Source organism: Raphanus sativus, chromosome 4, assembly GCF_000801105.2.
Source record: "Raphanus sativus cultivar WK10039 chromosome 4, ASM80110v3, whole genome shotgun sequence".
In the NCBI taxonomy this organism is placed as follows: domain Eukaryota; kingdom Viridiplantae; phylum Streptophyta; class Magnoliopsida; order Brassicales; family Brassicaceae; genus Raphanus; species Raphanus sativus.
Window position 1 is genome coordinate 32,728,423 of NC_079514.1, and position 24,426 is coordinate 32,752,848.

The following is a 24,426-nucleotide window of genomic DNA, read 5'->3' on the forward strand; positions in this document are numbered from 1 at the left end:
GTACCAAAAAGCCTTCCCGCGTCGTCATGTTTTAATTTATCGGAACCTTCTTCATAATCATACATTATATATGATTGAATATATTATTCTTATGTAATACCATATCAGATTTGGTCAACAATGCCTTTATACATTTGACGAGAAAAATCAATGAAATAAATGTGATTTCATCAAATTTCATAGGTCTAATAATCCCAAATGCATAAAAATTAATTGCCATAGAAAATAAGCCAAACTTAGTGTTTTTATTTTAACTTCAAACATTGCTATAACGTTATAATTTATTTATAAATGTACATTATGAGTTATGTTGACAATCATTTAATGCGTCCAATTTTGGTATGATAAAACAATTTAGCTAAATAAACTAGAATATTTACACTCTCTACACAAACATTATAGTGTATTTAGCTATATACACATTTCAATTCATCCCCCACATATTTCTAATTTACAATTATTCTACTGCCCCTATTACCTATATTATGTACATAGCTAGATAAGAAAAAGTATATTGGTCGAGAGTGAAAAAATTCTATTATTCCTCTTCTTTGTTTATCATCTCTCTCTATTCTCGTCTCATAAACTTGTTTTTATTTTTATTTTTTATTTATTTTTATTTTTTGTAAACTAACTTGTTTTTATTTTTAGAATCTTCATTTTCTACAAATTTGAAATCTCCACTATCTCCACCATCCATTCATCATCATCTCACATTCCTCAGTGCCACCTCCAATCTCCGTTTCCCTTCCCATCTGATCCAACCCATTTTTTCTTTTACAAAATCTTCTTCGAGTTCAAACCCAAATCTCTATCGTCGGCACCGGAGGACATGCCTCTTCTCCCGCCTGACTTAAACTCGTGATCCGAAAACAAGATCCAATCTCTAAAACCACCAACTCTATCCACTCGTTGTTACATGATATAATCTTCTATATCCTTCCAACTGCGTAGTACCAACTGCAACAAATGTGCCACTGCTTATACATTTGTATATATATTTAAAACAATAAAAATTTTAACCAGATACTATTTTACTTATATTTTTATTATTATATTTTACATTCTTTGTTAGACTGCTAACATATTCAGTATCATAAAGATGCGTTATTAGATTGACAACAACTTAAATAGCGTTTTACCATAAAAAAAAACAATTTAAATAGCGTATAAGAAATTGTTCCTACATTTAACGTTTTCAAATTTTTTTGTTGGATTAATTGTTAGCATGTTAACATATCTAATAACATATAACAATTTTATTCATACCTTTACATGTATCTTTATGATACGTGGTTCATTGATTAAACAACACGACAGATTATTCGGCCATCTCATTTTACTAATCTCATTATATTATCTTCTTTTATGGATTAGAACCGATTATACTCAATGATTTTTCTTTTGTACTCCACTTTAGTGCTTGTATTGCATGCCTATTTTATGAATATTAATGTTTATGTTGTATGATAACAATTTAACTTGGTTACTCACTAGCACAATAAAACATAAATATACTTCAAGTGACACCTCTCTATAAAATATCATAAACAGCATTTGATCAAAGAGCAGATATAATCTGAAATAAATACCGACTAACAAATAAAGTATACGTGTAAATTGAAGTATAACCTTGCTATCTTGTATATTAACTCTTTATAAAATAACTTTACCATCATTTTTTCAAATAGCCTGGAAAAATGAAAGTTAATACCAGCTAACATATAAAGTGGTCGGATAAGTGGGAGCATAGTATGCTAACTTTCATATTAAATTGTTTTTGTCGAAAGAAACAAAAACAGATGAGCGTCTTTCGAAAACGAGCACTGTGGAAATTTATGTTCCTAGATAGTATGTTAGTTGATAAGATTTTAAACGTGTAATAATGGAGATGTCTCTATGATTCATAAAAAAAAAGAGATACTTTATGCATCTACGAATTAGTCAATTAGAATCCAAATGTGGATTCCAAATAGTAAACAACAAGAAATAAATTCTGAAATTACTTTCATGTAATAAGAAAACAGTTTTCTTCATAAGAAACTCCAGCACGGATCTTTGCTCGGTTTGCGCGCAAAAGAGTTTTGAGACGGAGTCGTATTGATCATCTTAAGGAATTACTCGAGGAATCTTCGTACAAAAGAGAAACGAAAAGGTTGAACCCCGCGAGATTGAACTCGTGATCTTATACAAAACTGTGGTAATGAATATGTGTGTGATCAAGTGTATACAGACCAGAGATTATGTAAACCATTATGGTGGAACATATCTTATTCAGTTTTTTTTTTTAGATTCATCAAAAAAAAACAGAGGAAAAAGATTGAGAAGAACAGTTACAACAACAAAAAAGATGGGGAAGAAGATAACGACAATGAGAGAGAAAATGACAGCTAATACCTATGAACTCGATCTATGAGCGATTTACCAAAGGGCTCCAAAAGTAATTTTACATACTATATATCTACTGTAGCTTTTGCACATTTACTGTTTAGGGTAGTTTACTAATTTCCAACTTTTTAATGGATTTCTAGCTAATTTACTCAATAAACTACTATGTATAGTTTCTTTATAAGATCATTGTTCAAACAAGTTGAAAAACAGAATTAAAACACTCGTATACTCTATTTCTTTGAATATATATAGAGAGAAGGAAAAGTTTGCTCATTTTGATTGGAGATATTATCGTTTTGATTGATGATAATCAGCGGTGTCCCTGAGCAAGTGAAACCTACGCCTAGGGCCCCTATTTTCAAAGGTTTCATTTTTTTTAACAAAATTATATAATTAAAGTTTATGAGTATTTATCTGTACACTGAAGTGAAAAAAAAAACACTAGTAAAAATTCACAATTATCACTGAATCCACATCAGTGTTTTGAAAACCAGATCGGACCGGCCGGTCGAACCGGTCCGACCGTGACTCGCTGAAGAAGCCGAGCCGGTTCGGTTTAAAACCCGGATTTGAGAAAAACCGGTAGAACCGGCTGAAAACCGGTAAAACCGGTGACCCGGATTAATTTTAAAACCTGTTTCTTAAAAATTAACATAGAATTAAGTGTTTTCTATTATTACTAGCTAAAATTTAATATTGATAATTAATGTTTAACTATTATTATTTAATTGATTTTTTATTTTCTTAAGAAACAATGTAAAAAATAGATTTTTGACTCTCATATACTATATATACTATATTTATTTTGCCATATTCATAAAATTTGAGATGTTAGTCACGGTTCGAACCGGTTTATATATGTAGATATATAATTATATATTTATTTTTTCATAAATAGAAAACCCGGTTCGACCGATTGAACCGATCCAACCAGTCAACCAGTAACTACACCGAGTGGGTGTCCGGTCCGGTTTTTAAAACATTGATCACGTTTAACTTTTTGTATGAACTTTTATTTTATTTTTTTCCTTACTATTTCCTACTTTTTAAATATGTTTATTTCTTCTGATTTATTGTAAATTAATAAAATAGAGAATATAAATAATAAAAAGGGAAAGAGAGGTGACGTGAGGGAGAGAGGAGAACAAAAGCCTTTTGATTCTTTGTTGTGATTATTGTTCTAAACAGCAAACGAGAAGTGCTATTTATAGCAAATACATGAGGAAAAAACAAAACACTGAAACTGACAGATGGGAGGATGATGATGCAATATCAAAGGGAGAATCTGATTAGTGTCTAGTACGTGGCATTTATTGACACTGCCATATTGACAAGTGTTCTGATGACTAATCAATATTTATAACACTCCCCCTTGATTATTCATCTTGTATCAGTATTACGTAATGCCTCATTAAAAACCTAATCATGGAAAAACCCAATGGGATAAAAACCATGACAAGGGAAAAAGAGTACACTGACGTAATCTCCCCCTGAAAGTAATGGACATAGCTTTTTCTTCATAAGTCACGCAAACGCCCATCCAGATACCGTCGACGTGTTTCCGGAATGTTGTAGTCGGAAGAGACTTGGTGAACAAGTCAGCCGGATTGTCGCATGACCGTACATATTCGATGTCCACTTCTTTATTTTTCTCGAGCTCCCGAATGTACGAGAAAAATCTTGGAGGGATGTTCTTCGTTCTATCGCTCTTAATATAGCCTTTTTTGAGTTGAGCGACGCAAGCCGAGTTATCTTCAAAAACTTTCGTCGGCTCTTTCTTGTTAATTATTCCGCTTGAATCTTGTATGTGGTGACTCATTGATCTCAACCACACACATTCTCGACATGCTTCGTGAAGCGCAATAGTCTCTGCATGGTTTGAAGAAGTTGCAACCAGAGTTTGTTTCTGGGACCGCCATGAGATCGTGGTTCCACCAATTGTAAAAACGTAGCCGGTTTGCGATCGAGCTTTATGAGGATCTGATAAATATCCTGCATCTGCAAAACCAACCATACCAAACTCGGGTTTTCTAAAATACATTAACCCTAAATCAACTGTACCTTGTAAATAACGGAATAAATGCTTTATTCTGTTCCAATGCATGTGAGTAGGAGCAGAGCTATATCTTGCTAAGAGATTAGTTGCAAAAGCAATATCAGGCCTGGTACAGTTTGCCAGGTATAATAGCCCACTGATAGCACTCATATAAGGTACTTCAGGACCTAATATCTTCTCGCTATCTTCGCAGGGTCTAAAAGGATCACTCTCAACATTGAGAGATCTACCAACCATTGGAGTACTCAAAGGAGTCGCTTGATCCATACGAAAGCGTTTCAATAACCTTTTCGTATAGTTTGATTGATGCACAAATATTCCTTCTCGGAGGTGCTCTATCTGGAGCCCAAGACAAAACTTTGTCTTGCCGAGATCTTTCATTTCGAACTCCTCTTTCATATGAGTTCGAGCATCATCAACCTCCTTTTGAGTTCCAATCATGTTCAGGTCATCTACATATACAACGATGATCACAAAGCCAGATGACGATTTCTTAACAAAAACGCAGGGACATATCGCATTGTTCACATATCCTTTACTCAAGAGATAGTCACTTAAGCGATTGTACCACATGCGTCCGGATTGCTTTAATCCGTATAGTGATCGCTGTAACTTGACCGAACATACCTCCCTGGATTTCTCTTTCAATGCCCCTGGCATTTTCAATCCTTCAGGGAGTCTCATATATATATCATTATCCAACGATCCATATAAATAAGCTGTCACAACGTCCATGAGATGCATTTCAAGATTTTTTGACGCCGTAAGGCTCATCAAAAATCTAAACGTAATTGCATCCATTACCGGAGAATACGTTTCCTCAAAATCAACTCCCGGTCTCTGAGAAAAACCTTGGGCTACTAATCGGGCTTTATATCGTGTTACTTCATTCTTTTCATTTCTTTCTCTCACGAATACCCACTTATACCCAACATGATTTATATTCTCAGGCGTTGTGACGATAGGTCCAAAGACATTCCTTTTATTCAGGGAGAGTAATTCAATTTGAATGGCCTTCTTCCACTCCTCCCAATCATGTCTTTTCTGACATTCTAAAATGGACCTTGGATCGGGGTCATCACTTTCGTGATCTATTTCTTTGGACACAGAAAAGGAGAACATTCCATCAACATCTTTTATTTTATTTCTGATCAATAACTTTTGATCAAGGGCGTAGTTGATGGAAATCTCATACTTTTCTGTTCTCTCCTCGTCATCTGGATCCTTATCTTTATTTGGTTTTTCTTGCACCTTTTCATCTATGCCTTCTTTCAGACATTTTTCAATATCAGGTTCTTCTGGAACCTTTTCACTTTGTTCAACCAATTTTTTTTTCTTTCGGGGATTTTTATCTTTTGAACCCGCTGGTCTCCCCCTCTTTAACTGAACTCCAGGTTCATTTATTTTATTTTCATCAGTTTGTTCCCCAGAAACAACAACTCTTGATGGAACATTTTCAGCGGGTATATATGATTTCGTCACCCTTCTCGTATCTGTGAACGCATCTGGTAACTGGTTTGCCAATTTATGCAAATGCACAGTTTTCTGAACTTCCAGCACTCTTTGATTCGTAGGGGGATCAAGGTGTAACAACGACTGTGTACACCAAGTAATCTCTTTAGGAATTTCTCTAATTCCTCCTCCTAATGCTGGAAATTCATCCTCATTAAAATGGCAATCGGCGAATCTTGCCGTAAACATATCACCAGTTACTGGTTCCAGATATCTTATTATACTTGGTGACGTATAACCCACATATATTCCCAATCTCCTTTGTGGGCCCATTTTTGTTCTTTGTGGCGGAGCTATCGGAACATAGACCGCACACCCAAAGACACGGAGATAGGATACATCTGGCTCTTGCCCAGATGCCAATTGTGATGGGGAGTACTTATGATATGCACTCAGTCTCAACCGAATCAGTGCAGCCACATGCAATATAGCATGACCCCATACAGAAATTGGGAGCTTTGTTCTCAAGACTAACGGTCTTGCAATCAATTGTAACCGTTTTATCAACGACTCGGCCATGCCATTTTATGTATGCACATGGGGAACTGGATGCTCTACATAAATCCCCATTGACATACAATAATCATCAAAGGCTTGTGATGTAAACTCACCAGCATTATCAAGCCTTACTTTCTTAATGGCATACTCTGAGAACTGCGTTCTCAGCTTTATTATTTGGGCAATGAACTTTGCGAAAGCCGTATTTCGTGTTGTCAAAAGACACACACTTGACCATCTAGTAGATGCGTCAATCAATACCATGAAATACTTAAATGGCCCGCAAGGTGGGTGAATCGGCCCACATATATCACCATGTATTCTTTCTAAAAACATTGGTGATTCATTGCCTACTTTTGCTGGTGATGGCCGAGTTATAAACTTTCCTTGAGAACATGCTTTACATGTAAACTCGCCCGTTTGCAAAACTTTTCCGTGTTTCAACGGATGGCCATTCGAGTTTTGCACTATCTTTCTCATCATGACTGAACCAGGATGTCCTAGCCTCTCATGCCAGATTTTAAATGTATCAGTAAACTTCATGTTTACCACGGCATAGGACTCAGTCATGTTTATTTTTGTACAATATAGTCCAGAGGATAACATTCTTAACTCTTCCAATATATGTTTCCTCTCGGACTTAATGCAAAGAAACTCAATGCCATCTTTTCTCATAGTCTCAATATGATATCCATTCTTTCGGATATCCTTAAAACTTAATAAGTTTCTATGAGACTCGGGGGAATACAATGCATCACTTATCTCAAATATTGTTCCCCCTGGCATTGAAAATTTCGCTCTAACAGAGCCCATAATAATCTTTGCATTACCAGATATTGTACTTACGCTTCCAGCGTAATCTTTCATTTTGAGACTGGAGAAATATTTTCTATCTTTAATTATTGTGTGCGTTGACGCACTATCCGCCAAGCACATATCTCCATCCAAAGTCTCAAAGTCTGGCATTCTTTCTGAATTTAAAATATTTATAAAACATATATTATTGAACATAAAATATGAAACATGAAACATGAAATATAACATCTATTTTACAAACAAAAGATAACGATACTATAATACAGTAAACTTATATCACATCGATCTTATATCACACATCGATGTTTTCTGGCTCAACCAGAAAATCTGATACGTCGAGATGAGTATCATCATTTAAATCATGAAAGGATGTCCCGGGTTCATCAGAGATGAAATTCGTTTCACCTCCACTTTTCTCTTTTCCCTTTTGGGATTCTTTATAAAGATCGGCTAAGTGTCTTGGCGTACGACAGGTACGTACCCAATGACCTTTCATGCCACATCTGTAGCAAACCTTTTCTGTTTGCTTTTTATCATCCCGGCCCCTTTCATTCTCTTGGGAGTCCTTTTTAGTTCTTTCATCATACGGACGGAATCTTCTTCCTCGTCCTCTCCCACGACCATGATTTCGACCTCGACCACGTCCACGTCCTCGTCCTCTCCAATTATCATAACTGGATGATGCAACATTCACTTCGGGAAATGGAGCAGATCCAGTGGGACGAGCCTGATGGTTTAATAACACGAGTTGATTATTTTGTTCCGCTACAAGGAGGATTTGCATCAACTCCGAATAACGCTTAAATCCATTCACCCGGTACTGTTGCTGCAGGACTACATTTTCAGGATGGAACGTGGAGAGAGTTTTCTCGATCATATCATAATCGCTTATTTTCTCTCCACATAACATCATCCTTGAAGTAATTCCGAACATAGCGGAATTAAACTCACTTACACTTTTATAGTCCTGGAACCGGAGATGGATCCACTCGTGTTTGGCTTTTGGTAAGATCACATACTTCTGGTGATCAAACCTCTCTTTAAGAGATTGCCAGAGGTCCCCAGGATCCTCTTTCGTAATATATTCATCTTTTAAACCATCATGTATGTGGTGTCGTAAAAATATCATGGCTTTAGCCTTTTTCTCATCCGACACCGTTTTAGTATTATCGATGGTTTCCAAAAGCCCGCTACCTCTTAGGTGCATTCTTGCACCTACTGCCCAGGTCATATAGTTATTTCCCGTAATATCCAGGGCATTAATTTCGAGCTTTGTCAAATTCGACATGATTACTGTATTCATAAAATAATATAAATGTAGACGAGAATAAATGCATAATTTAAATACAGAAATTAAAAGCATAAAATAGATGCAAAAATTAAATTGCGTAAACTTAAATTGCAGAAATTTAAATAACATAAATAAAATTGGGGGTCCAGCCCACCATATGATCCAGGAGTCTTAGACTTCCATATTTGATCATTTTCAAAGGTTCGAGGCGACATAGTCGGTCATATTAACCTTTTCGTTTAATCAAGGTCCGAGGAGGCTTAGCCTTCCATTTTTGACCTTTTATTCACAGAGGTAAAACCTACCACGTGTTTCTTTGATCGTGAAGGCCTAGCCTATCTTAACGATCATCTGGGGAAGGCAACGCCTATCATCCCGGAAAATAAATGGAGAAGGCCTAGCCTCTCACTCCGGAATAATAAATAAAATTTTAAATAAATTAAATATATTTAAAGACATAAATTTAAACATCACCTCGCTTGCTTGGTATAAGAACGGTCGGTATAAGAGAGCTCGTCATGCTGATAACGTATTGTAAATTAATAAAATAGAGAATATAAATAATAAAAAGGGAAAGAGAGGTGACGTGAGGGAGAGAGGAGAACAAAAGCCTTTTGATTCTTTGTTGTGATTATTGTTCTAAACAGCAAACGAGAAGTGCTATTTATAGCAAATACATGAGGAAAAAACAAAACACTGAAACTGACAGCTGGGAGGATGATGATGCAATATCAAAGGGAAAATCTGATTAGTGTCTAGTACGTGGCATTTATTGACACTGCCATATTGACAAGTGTTCTGATGACTAATCAATATTTATAACATGATTATCATTTTCACTTGTATTTTATATCTTTACAATATAAATGTGGATCTCATTTTAGTTTTGTTTCAGATCTCTTGTATTCGAAGACCCCTCCGCCGCCCCTAATGATAACATGTGACTATCTTTCCAGATATCCATAAAATACCTCTCGAGACTATTACTAGTTACCATTTCTTAGAGAAAATAAATACTCTAAAATATCACTGTAAAAATTCCAAAAATATCATAAAATTAAAAGTTTTCTTTTTAATTCGGGTTTAGTAGTATTATGGTTTACAGTTTGATATTTAGAGAATGAGGTTAGAGTAATGGTTTAGGCTTTGGAATAATTTAGTAATTCTAACTTTTAATTTACGTTATTTAGAAAAGACAAAAATAATGTGCTACTTTTGCCATTATATCTTTGTGATGTCTAAGGGATTTTCCCATTCTTGTAACCTCCAACTAAATTTATAATCTGTCATGTTAGTTTCAGTGATTACTGGGAATAAAAATACTCCCTCCCGTTTTGATTTAATTGTCGTCGTACGGAAAAAAATCGTTTTAAAATAGGTGTTGTTTTAGAGTTTTAATATAAAATTTATTAAAAAGATTTTTCATTTTATTTTTAATTGGTTGAAATATGGTTAGGTGTATAGATAATTGTGTTTTTATTTTAAAATATATAAATCATATATTTTATTAATCCGTGTGCATAAACTTAGAACGACAATTAAAATAAAACGGATAGAGTACTTTGATCAAATGTGTTGTCAACGGCGTTTTAATGAAGTGTTCTTATTGAGTGCTGACTTCGTCATCATAATATAAATACTTCTTTCGTATTATTTTAAATAGTTTTTTTTTTTTGTTTCAGTTTAAGTAATATTTTCAAGTTTCTATGTAAAAATTAAATATAATTTGATGTTTTTGATTTTTTGTGTTATGTGGTATGAATTTTTATCAGTTGAATTAGTTATAATTATTGATGTTTTTAGACAAACGAGAAAAATTGAATAAAAATTTATAATTTCTTAATAGATGAGTTGCTGTGATACAAAGTGAGTCTTGTTTTGGATAAAAAAATTCTTCTGAGTCTATCTAACAAGAACAACATGATATAATAGTTCAATTGGATTAAAAAAAAATATTCAGTAAGCTATGTATGTGTTGATATTGTTGTGTAAAAAATATCCATTCAGGAAGCTATTGTTGTGTTGATCAAAATCCATTTTTATTCAGTCGTCCAGTCCATTTGTGAATAAAGAAATAAAAACATCCATCTCACATTTCTTCAAAGAGACACCTATCTCGACGCCACCAGTTCCATCCCTCCTTGCCGACATAGAGATCTGACTGTTCCCGTAAATGGACATCATCTCTGTATTAACGGGTCTTCCCCACCCGAAATCTGACCCGTATATCCCAAACTGGTTAGACCCGGTAACGGATAACACCTGTGTACCCATCTTGAAGTTCTTTTTTCCTTCCTCGTACTGCTCCCATATTGACTCAACCCCTCGTGAACCGCAACCTTTGACCGAATCACTAAGAATCTTGACGCCATTAACGAATCCATCTTCTCCCAAAAACAACTTCGCCTTGTATTCATCTAAAACGATGGATACGACACAGTTCCCGAAGTAGGTCTCAGGAACCTGCGGGTCTAACCGGTTTCTGAAATCAGCAACGTACCTAAATCGAACCGGTCGGTCTGGTTCGCCTCCACGCGTCTTCACCATGCAGGTCCATACATATGCGAACGTGACTACGAACGTTGACAAGTGAAGATCAGAGTACGTCGTTGACTCGTTCTTGGCTTTCTCCTTGAGTTTATCGACGTTCTCTTGACTCATCTCTAGCGTGATCCGGACAACGTCGTCGATGATCTCCTTGAAGGGAGATATCTTTAGGGTTCTTGCGCTACCTTTGTCGAGATACGACATAAGGTCGAGGATCTTTGGTTCAAGTCCAGCTGGAACGTTGATGATGGAACGATCTAAAAGCGTAGGTAAATGAAAATCTTGCGGTATGGTTCCGTATTTACAGATATGAGCCCATGATTTGTGAAACTTTGCCCCCGTTTGTCCGTCCATGACGGCATGGTCGACGGTGGTTCCGATGGAAAAGCCTTGGTTCGGGAACAGAGTGATCTGGAGAGAAAGGAGAGATGCTGAGTCAGAGGAAACTGGTAACTCGGGCACCAAAGCGCGTAACTCAGCCTCGGGACGAAGCCCTTTGCAGGAGATACGAGAGAAATCAGCGCTAGTCTCGGCCAGTGTGAGAGACACAGTGTCTTGCGGTAAGACAACGATGTGAGGCTTAGGATCTTGAGGGTTCCACTTGAGGTGGCCGGAGAGTGGAAGGAAGTGCGTGAGGGTGAGGGAAAGGGATCGCTCGAGCTTGGGGAGGATAACGGAGTAGAAGGTGCCGTGAGATGACTCGGTGAGTCTGTAGAAAGTGACTCGCTCGGTGGGTTTGCGCTTTAGCCACATAAGGTCAAAGAAAGTGAGTGGGAGGATTAGAGGTTCGACCGAGTTGGTTGCAGGGCTGATTTGAGAGATCTTGATCACGTTTAACGCCATCGTTGACAAAGATGGTTTCACTTGGAGTCTTGGACTATATAATAGATTAATAGACACACTTTTGACGGCAACGTAGTTAGCCTCTGTTGTTCTGTAAACCATTTTGTTTGATAATGCCAAATTAATCAACCTTTAGTAGTTACTAATTAATTAATTAACTATAATAGAGAATGTAAAACGTGGTTGTTATAAATAGATTACGAATATGCTTTTGGTAGGTAAAGATGCTTTTGGTCGGTACAGCCACTCAACATTATTACTTAGATATGTAATGTAACCAATAAGAACATCTCATAAACTGCAAAAGGGTAATATCCAAGTAACATACATAAAAAAAAAAGAGTAACATGCATCATTCATCATTGTATGTGCCCAATACAGATAGTACACCGAGAGGATTATCATTTAACAATCATCACTATGGTTTATCTCTAAGAAGTCGATTCTTCAGAAATCAAACCTATTATTCAAGCATCAAATGCAATGCTCTAAGGAAATTTGAAGCAGCATCCTCAACAAGTCTTGTTCTGCGCTATATTCTGAATTTCTGATGATCAGAAAGTTTGTTGTTATGTACTAGCTAGTACTGAAGCTATAAGCTAATTACTTTCAGCACAGTTTCAGCAAATACTTGAAGCACTGTAATGACATTGCATGTCCAATATCCCACTGAGTCTTTTTACCCTCTCTAACCATTCACTAATCAGATGCTAGTGGACTGTTTATTCTCGCACTTATTTTCCATCTTTTGCCTAATACTCAGTTTCAGTTCCCATGTAACATCCCAGTAACGATGATTACATTTTGAATAAATACTAATGATAAATTTAGTTGTAAAAGATTGATTAATACTAATTTACACCAAGTGTTCTTTACTAGTATTCACATGCACTCAAACGGATCAGATACATTATGCTCGTTTGCACTGATGAAATTCCTTTTCGAATCGAATCCTTCGAAACCAACTGTTGTTTCCTTAAGCGTTTAAAGTTTCTTCTTAAACAGGAATCTCCTTGAAATTATGAGTAACATAACATCAACACTACGATGGACCGCTTAGCTTTATCTGATGTCAGGAGCTGGTTCATGATCCACCGCCGTGTCATAAGCTAAGTTTAGTGAAGAGAACATGTCGACCATGGAGTGTTGGTCATGTCTAGGATTGTGATTTTTGTGTTGCTTCTTTGATTTTTCAACTAATGGTGTAATATGAATAAAACAATCATTCTATATGGTTTTCTTGAGGATGGTTACAGAAGCATGAATGCTTCCTGTTCAATCAGTTACTTGTCTTTCTTTCTATGGTCTGCTACTTGGAACTTTTATTTTCTTGGGATAATTGTTTCAAATCCATGATATTACCTAGGATGCATAAACATGAATCAATTCCTTGCTTGACAAGTTTCTTGGGATTTTGATATGTTCTTACTCTGCTCAGTTTTTTTTGTTCTGATAACTTATACAGTATCTGAATTTTCCAATTCTGTGGAATAGACATGATTTTAGTTAAAAGACATATCCAAAAGGAGAATCCATTTTTCCATAAATTTTAAAAGGAGACTCCACTAATCACTTACATGATACTAAAAATTAACCATTATTAGATGTTTGCATACATCAAAATTTTAAAGGGGAAGGAGCAGGAGAAGAACCACCGGGATTTGGAGACTCACAGAAGCCACGAAGGACGTTGGTTTCCTCAGACGTAAAGCCAAGAGATGTTAACATCGACGGCCAACAATCTCTCGTGATGACGTCGACGGCGTGACAGCAACCGTCGCCCAATTTGGTCTCCCCGTTGAGGAAGAAGAGAACGATTTCGTTGGTGCATGATTTGAGCTCGTAGAGAGCATCCCAACACTCCATTAGTCCTCCTCCGTTAAGCCTCGCCGCTATGTTGGTGGGATCAGCCGTCGCCTCCGGGATTATCCTGCCGGAGATGTTGAGGGCGAGGAGGAGAGTGGTGGTGGCGAAGAGGAAAAAACATGTGTTAGAAGCCATCGTGTTTTTTTTTGGGGATTTGTGTTTGTGAATTGTGGTGGTGATGATTGGGTTATGAGAGTTCTGTTTTTATAGTGTGGTTTGGATAGATTTGAAGGTTAGTGGTGACTTAAGAGTACTTAAATGGTGCCTTTAGTATGAGGAATGTGAAAGGGTTAACGTTATACGATTTCACTTGATGTTAGTTATGAGCGTACTTAAAAGCAGAGTTACTGAAACGTATGTTACATTGGTTTGGTGACTGAGCAAATGGAGACGAAGGGTTAGCTTAGAGTTATTTCAAAAATGATTGATAGGTCTTATAAAGATATTCATTGAAATGATTAAAATATGTCAACAAAGTGGCTGTAGTTTAGTGGTAAGAATTCCACGTTGTGGCCGTGGAGACCTGGGCTCGAATCCCAGCAGCCACATTCTTTTTTTTTCCATTTTCTGGTTGGGTTTAGAACTCGTGAGGTTTCTGTTCCCTGGACCTTTAGCCGGCCTTTATTATAGCCCAGATATCCATTATCATATGTACACTCACATTTATGAATTTCGTTTTGGAATATGATGATAATAAAAGTAACGGATGGCGAAGTAAATTTTATTAACCAGAAATTTATTGGCTATCCCCTAGTCTATATTTGAGAAGTGATTTTGCCACATGTCTTCTTTACAATCATTTTCACAAAAAGATTGTGACGTGGCTATTAAGATTGATGACATGTCATTTGGTTAAATATGACATGGACAATTACATTTAATGATGATATATATTTTTGGAAATATTTTTAGAATATGGCAATAACTCATATATTACATTTAATATTGATTTATATTTTTGGTAAACTTTGTAGAATATGGTAATAACTCATAAATCTCACTATAATAAATATATTCAAACATGACATTTTGAATTTCGAAATATTATATAATTTTACTTTTATAATTATAAAATTTTTATTATCTAAAATTTTCTAAATTTTCTGAATTTTTTTTTTTTTAAAATTGTTATATCATTATTTTCTTTTAGATATCTACAAATTATATAAATATTATTTAGTTTTTATTTTTGATAACTATACAATTTTATATGATTTTTAGTAATTTTGTACAAGTTGATTTAATACATTTAATCAAATGAAATAAATATTTTTTATCTAAGATTTTAACTTTATATATATAAATATATATTCTTAAATATAATTTCAAATAAAAACTATTTTCTCTTAATTTTATGCTTAATTAATGATATTAATATTAATTATTGGTCAAAATAATAAAATATATAATATTAATAAATTACATTTTAAAATATAAAATTTAACTTTTAAGAAATTCATCACTACACATAGTGCAGAAAAACACCTAGATTAATAATTGTGACATGGCTACTAAAATTGATGACATTTCTTATACATTAATATGACATGGACAATTATATTTAATGTTAATTTATATTTTTGGTAAACTTTTTAAAATATGGTAATAACTCATATATTACATTTATTGTCAATTTATATTTTTGGACTTTTTTAAAATATAGTAATAACTCATAAATCATCATTAAAATAAAAATATTCAATTATGGCATTTCAAATTTCGAAATATCATTTAAATTAAAAATATTTGAAAAATATATACATATTATTAAAAAATTAGAAAAATTAATTCATAAAACTAAATTAAATCATAAAATCATTAGTTTCTTATATATATCTACAGATTTTATAAATATTGTTTAATTTTAATTTTTGACAGTTATGCAATTTTTACATATTTATTTAATATATTTAACTAAAATAAATAGATATAAAAATATACCTAAGATTATAATTTTAAATATATACATGCACATTTTTAAATATAATTCAAAATAAACAAAATTGTTTTTATCTTAATTTTAATGTTCAGTTAAATCAAATTTATATTAAAATATTGATAAGAAAAAAGAAAATTTATAATATTAATAAAAATTAAATATAGTTTATATTTATTAAAAATATTTTAAATTTTGTTTACTGCACATGGTGCAGGAAAACACCTAGTAATATAGATCTAAAAGACCAAAACACATAATTCCAAACTTAAACCTATCGACAAAATCAGAACCCAGTCAATTTTACTTTAGAGAAATGAATAAAATAGAGGTAATATCTGATCCAAACAAAACTCAAATCAATATTTTAAAAATCAAAATTAACTAAATGTATTAAGATATTTCTCTAATTTTGGGTAATTTTTATATCTTCTAATATATTGGAAAGTAAATATTTTAATATTTATGATATAAAAATATTTATGGATAGTTTCAAATAATCGATGGTGTTTTGTAAAATAAAATTAGGTATTTTACGCTTCTAAATTTTTTTTTGATATTTTAACCTTTTATCAATATGATATTTGATACTGAATAAATCTAAACATAATCAAACTTAGAAAAATGCTAAATCAAAATTGATCTAAAATTAAAATATCTGAAAAATACATAAAATGAATTATAAGATGTTGAAACTTGATCAAAAACGGAAATATTATTTTAAGATGAAGTTTAAAATATATTTTTTCAATTTTATTTTGTTTTATATTTTGTGATAAAATAAAAAATGGGTTTATTATATAAATAAGTAATATATATATATATATATATATATATATATATATTATATTTTAAATAAAATTGATCAAAAGTAAAAATCAACTCCATTTGTTCATTATTTGTTTTGTGAAAAATGAGATAATTCGATTGTAAGAAATTACTCTATTTTGCAAATTCCACAAAGTTATGTTTCAACATATGAGATTGCAACACGTGGAGGTTAAACTAGGGACCCACTTAGGTGAATTCCCTATGTGGAATCGGAATGGCTACGTGGAATCCACCAAAATGGTGTAATAGAGGTCAAACGTATCTATTGCTCTAAGCTAAAAGTAAACCTCATTGAGAAGTAACATAGCAAGCTGGCACAGCCGTTGGATCAACGAGACAAAACGTGGTGTGGAGAATAAACTTCCGATCATATTCTTATAGATATGATACACACGGTTGCACGAGATCACCACACTCTTATACTAAAAAAATAAATAATTCAGAAGACACGTTCCTCTTCTTACCAAACCGACTTTGTAGTTTCTTCTTTTTTTCCATTGCACAAAACGAAAAAACGACAAGATATTTTTATAAAAATAATAAATAAATATTTGTCGCCTCGCTATGTATTTCTTGTTTATTTTGTCTCAGGTTAATTAATTTCCGAAAATGAGCGATCCAATGGGGGAAACGGGATTTTCTGGAGAATCGGCGGAGATGGTCTTCTCCGAGACGGAGATGGCGGCGGCAGAACTGCTTATGCAGCTGAGCGAGGAAGAAACGATGAGCTGTAGCAGCAGCACCGCCGGAGAAAGTGGAGGAGGTGGCAAGAGAAGACACGAAGATGTTTGCTCGAGAACCGGAAACGACAGCGTAAAAGGCAGCTGTAATCTTGCCCGGAAGATGAAGAAGATGAAGGAAAAGAAGTTTCGATCTCTCGAGAGTATTTACATGGCAACGAAGGAGATTAGCGCTTAATTAACGGAAGAAAGGGGGATGGGATAATTACATGTCAATCGTTTTTAGTAACCTGTGTCAACGGTTTTTGTGTCTATATGTAGTGCTTGATCTAACGTTGGAGCTTGAGGACGTGTGTTAATAGTTTTTGAAGCTTTTGAGATGAAATTTGTAAAATATATATATTCTCACATAAAATATCTATGAGTTTAGCCAATATTTTCTGTTTAATCGGCATCAAAATAAAATAAAAACAAGTTTTAATTGAAAAATACTAACCATTATGTTCTAAAATTAATACTTTTTTTTTTACATTTTGTTACGTGTTACAACAATATTCAAAATTCAAGCAAAAAACTACATTTTATTTTATTTGAATAAATTTCCTTTTTGATTATTTTTCTTAGATTTGTTCGCTACTAATTTCGATGAAGCTACGGTGATGAGTTGAACCGCAAAAAGCGAACTAGAACAATCCAAAACTATAAACGAAATACCAATTATAAAACCTAAACAAAATAATATAGAACCCTGAAAAGCTTGACATAAAACTAAAGACAAGAAAACCGATGAAGTTAGGAATCTGTCCAAGAGCTGAGATCAAGATGGTTTAAGAAAGTGACAGAGATATAAAACCACAAGAAGTTTTAGAGAAGTGGGTACATTCATGAGAACATTCATATACGATCGTTGACTGACTGCAAGACATGAATTATTCATGACATAAAATAAGTCATATTGGACGTTACAAACCAGTTCGTCTAGTCAAAGCTACACGCTTACATGGTTAACGGCTGATGGTTTGTAATTTTGTATTGTCAAGGACAAGAAACGCTTACTTCGGTAATGGATTGAAGGTGTGCTAAAAACCTCGAGGTCAAGATTTTACAAACATGGAAGATTTGATATAGGAAACGAGATATCAGAGTGGTTAAGGAGATTTTTTGGTATTCAGGAAATGAGTTTTAAAAAGAGTTGTAAAGCAGATTTTTAGATTATCTAGAAAATTTGGTAAAGTTCTGTAACTTCTTTGTATTCTATCTTAACCTCTGTTTTTCAGGAGAATTGAGCTTATATTTGTCTAAAAAGCTGTTCTATTCTTCTATCATAGATTATTTACAAAATATGAAAAATGAGTTACAGTTTTCTTGTAGGACAAAATGCTCCACACCTTCCCCTAAACTCAATGGTTGCTGAGGAGCACCAAAAGCAAACTGCTGCTCAAGGACTGATTCTGAGAATAAATTCGAAGACATTCTACTGGAATATGGAAGATCTTGTTTGGGAATTTCATGAAGAGAGGTTTGAACATTTGTAATTTCTTGGGGGGGGTTTCTTAAAAACTCTAGTAATTTTTTTTTCAAAATTTAGAGTTGATACCTATATAAAAAAACCTCTAAAAATTTTGGAGGCCAAAGCCAATAGTTTACTTGTCTATTCTCAGATCCGACGGACGGTACTAGTCTTTCGTTAAATGATTTTGTTATTGTAATATTTTATTATTTTAATATATTTTATTTCTTAATAAAATAGATTAAATCACAAAGTAATTGCAAAATTTATATTTAATATAATATTTTTAAGTGTTTTGTGTTTCATATATATATATATATATATATATCTTTCCTTTACAATGTATATATTTACATATTAACAAAATTTAAATTTTGCAAACCAATTTGATCGGATTGGACTATATATTAAATTGTAACGCCAAATGTTTATGAGAAATTGCCAAAAATACCATTTTCATAGTATCACTTTTTATGTTTACACTAACCACTTTTACCATAACTTTTAATGAATAGTTTAGGTTTTAAAGTTTAGGATTTAGAGTTTAGATTTGATGTTTTAGGATTTAGGGTATATAGTTTAGGGTTTAGAGTTGAGGATTTAGGATTATAGTTGAGGTTTTAGGGTCTAGGGTTTAGGATATTGAATTTAGGGTATATAGTTTAGGGTTTAGGATTTAGGATTTAGAGCTGATGATTTAGGGTTTAGGGTTTAGATTTAGGGATTTATGATTTAGAATTTGAGGTTAAAATTTTGAAAATCATATAAAACAAGGATTTAAGAGTTTTTAACTTTTTACTAAATAAGATATTTTTGAAAATGTGTATTTAGCAATGATAAAGATGAATAATGGTATCTTAAAAGTTGTATTTTTGAAAATTCTCCGATATTTATTTGGTTGGGCCTATAAACATACTTTCAATTCCCTAGCTGTAAAGATATATAAGCAAAGCCTATACTGATCTCACTATGTGTGATCAGCACTTTGCACAAAATGAAGATTGTGTATCCAAATTATTTTTACGTACTATTATTTATTTATGTATTATATTATAATTTTTATTTATTAAAACCAATGATAACAAAGTTTTAAGAAACCGACCGGTTTTTGCACAAAATGATAACAAAGTTATTATAGAAAACAAAGTTTTCTTAATCTGCACTTTGCACAAAATCAAGATCGTGTATCCAAATTATTTTTAATGAAGATCGAAATACAAATTATCATAGAAAACAAAGTTTTCTTAATCTGCACTTTGCACAAAATGAAGATTGTGTATCCAAATTATTTTTATGTATTATTATTTGTGTATTATATTATAATTTGTATTTCTTAAAACCAATGTAACAAAGTTTTTAATGTGAGATTTTTAATCGTCTTAATAATTTATTCTTTTAAAAAATTAATTAAAATATCAAAATTAAAAATATTAAGTTTTCAATATTTGTTCAATGCAAACTTTGAAATTAAAATATCATTTATTATTATATGGTATATAGTTTAATTTAAACGATATTAAATGAGAATCTTACTTATATGATTTTATGATCATTTGTATCTTATTATAACAAAAAAACAAACTACTGATCACAACATTTGTAGTGTGATACTTTTAACAGTTTTAATAATTTATAATTGTTTAAAAAAATTCAAAATATAACATATATGAAAAATTCTAAAATTTATTTTAAAAAAGTTATATAACAACATAAATTAAACAAAAATGATAAGAGAATACAAAATTTGTTATAAAAATTTTATTATTCAAAAATTATTTTTTCATGTATATTTTGATCATATTAATTATGTTGCTTCTATTTAAGTAAAAAAAACTCTCTCTATTTCATTATAAGTGTTGTGTAAGGTTCTTGCACACGAATTAAGAAAATGATTAAATTTTCTGTTTTACCTTTATTTAATACTCCCTCTGTTTTTTAAAGATCCATGTTCTAGGAAAAAAATTTGTTTTAAAAAAGATACATTTTTTACTTTTTCAATGTATTATTTAATGAAAATCTGTTAACTTCAAGAAAATTAGATGTGTTTATTGGATTTTTATTGGTTAAAGATTATGGAAAATTGTTATTCACAAAAATCAATGCATTTTAATGTGATTTCTTAATATATGTGAAAAGTCTAGAATATATATCTTTAAAAAACAGAGGGAGTATATTATTTGTTTGATTTTGTATTAATGAGATAACAATAAGAGTAAAAAACTAGAAAAATCATTTAATGTTTGTCTTAAAAAAGTAAAACGATACTTATAATAAAACATAATTATAAGTCTTTACAGACGGCTCAGACAGATAGTTGGTGGTACTGGTCACTATGGATCAGTTCGCAGACATCTCTGGACTTCACATCAACGCAGCTAAATCTTCAATATTCACCTCAGGACATGATGTATCCCCCTTGTTATCAGAAGCCGTAAGCATAGGGATTAAGGTTTGGAGTTTGCCAGTACGTTATCTTGGTATGCTTCTTACTACTAAAGCTTTATCGAAACAAGACTATGAACCGTTAATAGATAAAGTGCGGGGAAGAATGTTATCATTGAGAAACAAGTGTTTGTCCTATGCTGGTAGGTTACAACTGGTTAAATCAGTCATCTCAAGCATTGTCAACTTTTGGAGTCAAGCTTTCATTCTCCCTAAAGCCAGTCTAAATGAGATTGAGAGCATGTGCAGTGCTTTGGTATGGTCTGGATTTCCTAATCAGACCCATAAGGCCAAGGTGGCTTTGGAAGATCTATGTTGTCCTAAAGAATAAGGAGGACTTGGCATACGCAGGCTACATGATTCATCTAGAGTATTTGAAATGTGCTTAATATGGAGGATTTTTTGGCATACAAGCTCTTTGTGGGTATCTTGGATTCAACAATATTTGTTGAGACAAAATTCCTTATGGAGCGTAAAGAACGATGGGAAAGGTTCCTGGATATGGCGAAAACTCTTGAAGCTGAGACCGCAAGTTTACCAGTTTTTGCTTTTTGAGGTAAATGATGGTAGAACTGCCTTTTCTGATTTGATGATTGGCTGCTTATGGGAAGGCTTATTGATATCACGAGAAATGTTGGTACTTGTTATCTTGGTGTTCGTCGTAATGCTCGGGTATGCGATGCAGTTAGACAATCTCAGTGGAGGGTTAGGGGCCATAGAAGTCATCACTATCACAAACTTCACGCTCGTATTCAGGCTGAGCCGGTGCCTGAAGCAGATCGAGGTAGATATATTATGTTATGGAAGCATTCTGATGACACTTTTAAACCTTGTTTTTTCGTCAGCTAAAACTTGGAACCAAATCACAGAAAGGAGGCATGTAGTTTTTTGGAGTAAGAGTGTATGGTTCACGCAAGAAGTTCTAAAGGTTCTCTTTTATTGTTTGGTTGCAGTGAGAAATAGATTGGCTACATGATATAGGATGAGAGCTTGAGGCATTCAACAGGGATGTGTTCTGTATGGTGAGAGAGATGAAACTCGAGATCACATCTTCTTCGCTTGTCCCTATTCATTTTCGGTTTGGGAAACGCTTGCTAATAGACTATCTGGGAACAGAACTGATCCAGATTAGATGATCACCTTTCAGTTTGTGAGCAGAAACAATCTTCAGATCTTGGATAGGATTCTGCTAAAAATGGCTCGAATCATCAGGTGGTTCAAATCATTGATAAGACAATTCGTAACAGAATCACATATTACGTTATAAGGCTGATCACAAGTTCGCTGGATTGATGCAGCGTTGGTTTGAAGTCACATCATAATTCTTAGAGGAGAAATCTTTTTGTCATGTAAATTTTTACCTTGGATTTTTTAGTGTCTTGTAAATATCTATTTTCTTACTCAGATCAGTAAATTTCACATTTTATCAAAAAAAAATATATTAAAACGATATATACTTATTATGAAATAGAAGAAATAGTATTTTCATGCATTCATAATTAATTTTATGATTAGTTTAATGAAAAATATAGTTATTTAGATGAATCAACGTATTTCTCAAAAAAAAATCTGAAAATTATTAAGATAATGTCACATGACTTAATTCAAATGTTGTAATGTTTCTCAAATAATACATCAGCTATACGCATACAGATTAAACTCTATATCAGTGGACATATCCAGTTGAAGTAGTCAATAGGCACTTCTGACTTCTGACCATAAAAGCATGTGTTCGTGCGCATAATGCGTGGGTGAGCAGCTTCTAGCTCTTAACGTAAATGAAAATTAAAACTAATGTTTTTACAACTGTAGTCGTAAATACATGAGCCAGAAGATAAACAACCTTACTCAGCTCTTGGTTTTGATTTTTAAATTAATTTGGGGTTTCGAAGTCTTCTGCAAGTTCTAAGTCGTCTCTAAAAAGTTAAAACCAAAGGTCCATATCCAACCCAGATTCTCCATTAAATGTGAAGTCAACCATATCAAATTCATAATATTCAGAGTTTATCTTTCAGTTTACGTACATTTATTGAAACTGTTTAGGGATTTGTTTTAAAAATTTATAAATAAATGCTTAAGATAGACGTGAGTAAGATAGATATAGATCCTCTAGAGAATGATTAAGCAATCCAAATGGTCTCAAATGAGTATGTGTCTTTAGTGACTGTAAATGAAGATTAAAAATCGAATCGGTCGTGTGTTCAAAAAAAAAATTTGAATTGGTCTTTAAAAGTTCACCTTTTCAGCTTGATCAGTTGATGAATTAGGATGAATCAAGATTGAAATTTTGTAATTGATTGTGTAACTCTCTTTCCAATGGTTTAGGAATGGAATGGAATGGAAACGAGGAAACAAATTGAATATAGGGAACCAACACGGGTTGGCCTAGAGGCGAGTTGAGGTAACAACCAATACGTTCCCCGCAGATTCGATTCGTGTTGGCCACCGAGGTTTTCACATGGTCCTTTCGGGCCTCCGGAAAGCCGCCGCTGCCGTAAAAATCCTCCGGACCCTTAGTGGTTCAGATTGTTGGGGCGGTGGTCGGCGCTAGTCGGGTTCATACGGGATTCCGGACACTCGGCTTAACAAAAAAAAAATTGAATATAGGGTGCCACAAGGCTTATTGATGAAACTTGAAAGACAAGAACACAGAAGATGAAATCACTCACGATCTCCTTGAATTAGGAAGCAAGTGTTAATAAAACAACATAATCTATATTATTAGTATAAAAAGGTGATGAATTACAAAGATGCGAAAAGACTTAATATAGTTGTCATATGAACTTAGGTTGAATTAAAATATTAAGAATAGAACGAAATTAAAGAAGAAACTACAATAAAACAAATTAGAGATTTTGTGCCGTTTAACTGGAATTCGAATGACAAAGATTTACAAGAAATAATCTAGATAAACACATTCAATTGCTTTTAGTTGTGGTTGCTCTTCTACATTTGGTACATAATTCTTGCTGTGATCTCTGGATCCCAAGAGTATGAAGAGTAATAACCAAAAGGTGTGCTTTGTCTCTTTGATCACAAGGTAATAATCAAAACGGTGAGCTTTAATTCTTTGGTGTGATGGTAAATAAGATAAGTTATTTTTTCTTCTTTAGAAATGGCAAATGATTTGGATAAAACCTGGACCGTCTTATATAACATATGCTTCGTCTTGGTTGGTCTTGAAGCTTTGTTTTATCTCCTTGTCTT

General features: G+C 33.2%; 4 protein-coding genes and 1 non-coding gene across 5 annotated transcripts; 2 read left to right on the forward strand and 3 right to left on the reverse strand.

Moving 5' to 3' along the window:
* Window positions 1-7,565: 7,565 nt before the first annotated feature.
* On the reverse strand, window positions 7,566-8,561 carry LOC130511303 (uncharacterized). The gene has a single exon (XM_057008223.1). The coding sequence runs from the start codon at window positions 8,559-8,561 to the stop codon at window positions 7,566-7,568; it is 996 nt and encodes a 331-aa protein (XP_056864203.1).
* A 1,856-nt stretch (window positions 8,562-10,417) lies between these two features.
* On the reverse strand, window positions 10,418-11,969 carry LOC108852646 (BAHD acyltransferase At3g29680-like). The gene has a single exon (XM_018626143.2). It carries the CDS (start codon window positions 11,952-11,954, stop codon window positions 10,608-10,610), a length of 1,347 nt encoding a protein of 448 aa, XP_018481645.1. The 5' UTR covers window positions 11,955-11,969; the 3' UTR covers window positions 10,418-10,607.
* Window positions 11,970-13,561: 1,592 nt separating this feature from the next.
* Window positions 13,562-13,969, reverse strand: LOC108853477 (egg cell-secreted protein 1.2-like). The gene has a single exon (XM_018626890.2). It carries the CDS (start codon window positions 13,953-13,955, stop codon window positions 13,572-13,574), a length of 384 nt encoding a protein of 127 aa, XP_018482392.2. The 5' UTR covers window positions 13,956-13,969; the 3' UTR covers window positions 13,562-13,571.
* Window positions 13,970-14,296: 327 nt separating this feature from the next.
* TRNAH-GUG (transfer RNA histidin (anticodon GUG)) lies at window positions 14,297-14,368 on the forward strand. The gene has a single exon. It is a non-coding gene; the product is annotated as a tRNA-His (tRNA).
* Window positions 14,369-17,067: 2,699 nt separating this feature from the next.
* Window positions 17,068-17,703, forward strand: LOC108852410 (uncharacterized). Its single transcript, XM_018625913.2, has one exon. It carries the CDS (start codon window positions 17,197-17,199, stop codon window positions 17,503-17,505), a length of 309 nt encoding a protein of 102 aa, XP_018481415.2. The 5' UTR covers window positions 17,068-17,196; the 3' UTR covers window positions 17,506-17,703.
* The last annotated feature ends 6,723 nt before the right edge of the window (window positions 17,704-24,426 follow it).